Source organism: Pediculus humanus, genomic scaffold (assembly GCF_000006295.1).
Source record: "Pediculus humanus corporis 1103172108299 genomic scaffold, whole genome shotgun sequence".
Lineage (NCBI taxonomy): Eukaryota > Metazoa > Arthropoda > Insecta > Psocodea > Pediculidae > Pediculus > Pediculus humanus.
In genome coordinates, this window is record NW_002987868.1 from 310,544 (window position 1) to 315,543 (window position 5,000).

The 5,000-nt window shown below is 27.4% G+C and overlaps 1 protein-coding gene across 1 annotated transcript; it reads left to right on the forward strand.

The window, feature by feature from the left end:
* Positions 1-2,547: 2,547 nt before the first annotated feature.
* Positions 2,548-4,395, forward strand: Phum_PHUM566690 (protein FAM49B, putative; the record flags this gene model as incomplete). Its single annotated transcript, XM_002432007.1, has 5 exons — positions 2,548-2,632; positions 3,017-3,241; positions 3,324-3,747; positions 4,064-4,261; positions 4,329-4,395. The coding sequence occupies 5 exons, from the start codon at positions 2,548-2,550 to the stop codon at positions 4,393-4,395; spliced, it is 999 nt and encodes a 332-aa protein (XP_002432052.1).
* Positions 4,396-5,000: the final 605 nt, after the last annotated feature.

The window sequence follows — 5,000 nt, forward strand, 5'->3', positions numbered from 1 at the left end:
TTTATTTATTTAACCAAAAAAAAAAGAAAAGAAATTTATTATTATTATTAATATTAATATTTTCTCGAAAAAGTACGGTTAATTTTTTTTTTTAAATGTTATTTAGTTATTATTATTATTATTATTATTATTATTATTATTATTATTATTATTATTGTAGCATTTATTTTGAACTGGTGTAATGAAGAAAAAAAAATGGTGAAAGCTAAAAATATTTACACGTGTATGTCAAACAAAAAAAAAAAAAACCTTCCAAAAAGAAACAAAAGAAATGTTTTTACACCTGTAAATGTTTTTCTGTGGATTCGTCGTCAAAATCTGTTGCATCTGGCAAAGGTTCAATCGTTGTTCGTCTGCCACATGATACCATTCAAAATACCAGCAGGATGTTTCATTTAATAGAAAAAAAAAAAAAAAATTTTTTTTTTTTCTTTTTCTTTTATTATGTTTCGTTTGCTTTTATTTATTTTTTTTCTTTATTAATTTTAAAATGTGTGCGTGCGTGCGTGCGTGCGTGCGTGCGTGTCAATTCATTCACTTTATTATTATTCACATATACGACGTTTAAATCTCAATATTTTTAACCGTTTTCAATTCGGTTTCTCTTATGAAGGTTTATCTTAAGAAATCCCTTTAAAATAACGATATATCGAACGAACAATCGAAACTCTCGATTAATTATCGAAATTATTTAACCCGTTCGTATACAAAAAAAAATCTCAAGCAGCTGGAAAATAAAAAAAGAAAAAAAATCTTTTGTTTTTTACAACCTGCCACACTCAAAATATTGTTGATGAGTCTTTTGCACCTGCTCCCACCACCTAAATAACCTGTTGAGCCTTCTCCCCTCTCCCCCTCCCCTCCCTTTTCTTTATTATCATTATTATAATTGATTCGGACTTTCCAGCAGCTGCCCGATTTTATATAAAAATTTAATTATAATCGACTTTGGTATTATTATTATTATTACGGTTCTTATGAAAGCTGCAGGTTTCTTTATTATTATTATTATTATTATTATTTACATTTTGATTTTACTAAATTAAAAATAAAAAAAAAAGGAAGAAAGAAAGGTTAGAGAAGTAGAAGGAAGGAAGGGAGGAAGGAAGAAAAAATGGAGAACTCGTTTTGGGAGGGAGGGGAGAAAGGGAGGGTGGGGAGAAGAGGAGGGACGAAGGCAGATGTTCGTTTATTACGTTTAAATTTTTTTTTTTTGTTAAACAAAGTTAAGGGCATGATAATGATAATGATAATAATTGCAATCGAATTATTATTATTATTATTTTAATCACGTGACGATATTTTTCGATCATTGAAATTAACAAAAAAAAAAAAAAATTAAATTTTAAACACGACCGTTACATTTTTTTTTTAAAATTTAAATATAAACTCGCTTAAAAATAAAAATTTGGACTCCCCAAAGAAACAAACAAACAAACAAATACAAACTTTTTTTCAACGGGGGGGTTGCTAGTATTTTCGTCACCTCCATTCGAGCTTTTAGTTTATTATTATTATTATTTGTTTCGTTCCGTGATAGAAAGTTTGTTAAAAAAAAAAGTAGTTTGTCGAATCGAGTGCAAAGTGAAAACGATAAACAACGACAAACAACAACAACAACAACAAAATCCACAGCAAACAACGTTTTCATACATATAACCGTTAATTGATTCAATTATAATGACACAATTTTTTTTTTTTTAGTTTGCGAGTTTCTTTCCCTCCATTTCATCGGTCGGTTAAAATTCATTTCCGGTTAACGTTTTAGTTTGTTTGTTTCGCGATTGTGTCGTCGTCGTAGTTGGAAGAAAAACGTTTGCGTCGACGTCAAATTTCAATATCAGATTAAAAAAAAAAAAAAAAAGTGCGTCGTCGTCGTTTGTTTGTTTTTACTCATTATTATTATTATTATTATTATTATTAGTTACCTCTTTGCACACGGTAACATTTTTTTTAATTTTGTTATTTTTTTAAATAATAAAAATTCGTTTTTAATTTAATTTTTAAAATTCGATTCGATATATATTTTATTAAAAGAGATTTCAATTAGTGTTGTGACGTCATAAAATGGCAGACAAATTAATTTATGGTTTAACAGCAGAAGAAAACGACGAGAGAGAGAATGACGTGTTATGACGAAAATTTATAAAATTAGTCAGTTAATTCGGTTGTTAAAGAGTAAAAAAAAGAAAAAGAAAATTAATTTTTGATTGTTTTTTTTTTTGTAGACTCGCGATCTCGCGAGAATCATAGCAAATGATTGATTAACGAGGTTAAATTTATATTATTTAAAACTTATTATCATCATCATCATCAAGATCCAGGTTTTTAGTTTTTTGCGCGATTTAAATTCGTGAATTTATTATAAAAGTGTTTTAATAAAAAAAATGTTTTTCACGTTCGTTTTTTCAAATTTAATTGTATAAAGAGAGAGAGAGAGAGAGGAAAAAATAGAGAGAGAGAAAACAGAAACTCTAACCCAAATTGTATTAATTACATTTTATTGTTTAACTGTGATAGTGTAGTTTATTATTGTGGTTATTAGTCATGGGCAAATTGCTGAGTCTTCTCTCCAGAGATGACTCAAATTGTTGTTCCCCACAAAAATATGACGTTTTTTTGGATTTTGAAAGTAAGTTATTTTCTTTTGTCGTTTTATTTTTAAATTATTATTTTTGTAGACTGTGACAGTGTATATATTTTTTATCTAATGGATGATGTACATCTGTCATTACAAAAATAATAATTAAAGATGGCGGGCTTTTTTTTTTTTTTTTTTTACATACAAATTGATTGCTAATTCGATTTGTCAAAGTAAATGTTTTAAATCTGTTGTTAATGTAAAATGTCATCTATGAAGGTTATATAATTTCATGTAGATTTTATATCGATTGTAAATTTTATTTATGATCAGTTGTGTTGTCGCTCTGTCTATCGAAATGAATTCGATTATGTATATAACGTTTGAGATTTGCTTAATCGATTGAAGAAATAAAAAAATTTTGAATGTTTTCAGATGCACAGCCTACGGAGGGAGAAGAGGAAACTTTTCAAGAAGTGAATAAAGTTTTACAGAATTCACATCAAATATTAGATGAATTACAATGTTATAAAGGTGCTGGAAAAGAAATAAGAGAAGCGATAGCCAATCCTCATGATGAAACTCAAAGTAAAGCCTGGTCAGCAGTAGTTCCGTTAGTGTCGAAATTAAAAACCTTTTATCAATTTTCTACTCAATTAGGTAAAATTATATAATTTCGAATGACATATTAAAAAAAAACGTTGACTCGAAACTGATTATTATTATTATTATTATTTAACAGACCATGTTGTGCCAAAAATACTGTATGAACTGTGTTCTGGAGAAATGCCTCCGACTCAACATCTAGAAACTCAACAAGCACTAGTCAAGCAATTAGCAGAAATATTAGAATTTGTATTGAAATTTGACGAACTCAAAATGAAAACTCCTGCAATTCAAAATGATTTCAGTTATTACAGGAGAACATTGTCGAGACAGAGAATGTCCGTCACAAATGATGGGTATCAATTTGAAGATTCGAAAGAAATAACAAACGAACTGGCATATAGGATGTCGTTATTTTATGCTCATGCAACTCCAATGCTCAAAGTCTTAAGCGAAGCAACAACCAAATTCGTTTTAGAACATTCTGAAATCCCTAAGGAAAACATAACAGAAACTTTAAGCACTATGGCAAAAGTTTGTTTGAGAATGTTGGAAAATCCGTGAGTGTGTTGTTAAAAACAATTAAAATAATAATAATAATAATAATAACTTTTTTAAAAAAGCAAACAAACAAACAAACAAACAAACAAACAATGTTTGATTGATGCCTGAGTGTACGACGATCCATATTTGGAATTGTATAAGAAATCATAAATAGTTTCATATAAATGTAGCCATTAAATCGTGTCAACTTTTATTGCCCTTTTTAGCAACAATAATAATAATAATAATAGTTAAATTAACCGACGCGTTTTAATTGTTTTTTTTTTTTTTTTTTTAATTTTGATCATTTTTTTTTTTTTTTTTTTTTTTCAGTAATTTGATAGCCCAATTTCAAAGGGAAGAAACTCAATTGTTTGTATTAAGGGTCATGGTGGGTTTGGTCATTTTATACGATCACGTACATCCTCACGGAGCTTTCGTTAAAGCATCAAACGTCGATGTGAAAGGCTGTGTTAAATTACTAAAAGATCAACCGCCATCGAGATCCGAAGGACTTTTAAACGCTTTAAGGTACGATAATGATAATAAATCCATTCCCTTCCATATATATATATTAATATTTTGTTTTTGTTTTTAGGTATACCACAAAACACTTGAACGAAGATGCGACACCTAAAAATATAAAAAATTTATTGGCCGCGTGAATGTTATTGTCGTCGTCGTCGTCGTTGTTGTTACTATTATTATTATTATTGTTTCTCTTATTATTATTATCATTATCATTATTATTATTATTATTATCAATTGATTCGGAATCAGTATTAGTTATGATTGAACGAGAAATGATTTTTTTTTCGTTCGATTTATACCAGTATTTATAACATCATTTCCTTAATATGACACTGATCGATTGTTGATTGATTGTTCTTGTTACGCTTCTTATTTTTTTTTTTTTTTATAACCTTGATTGATTATTATGCTTACATAAATTTTATTGTTTTATTATTATTATTATTATTATCATTATTATTATTATTATTATCATTATTATTATTATTATTATTATTTCAATGTTACCAAAAAGAAAAAAAAAAAAAGAAAAGAAAAATTAAAAAGGAATCTTTTTTTTTATATATTTTTTTTTTTTTTTTGTCAAAAGAAACCAAAAAGTTTTATTATTATTATCATTATTATTATTATTATTATTATTGATAAACATTTTTAAAAAAAACATATTACACGAGTTAGACTGACATTGAAGTCTGATAAAAGGGGCGGGGCGGGGCGGAGGGGAGGAGGAAAAAAAATG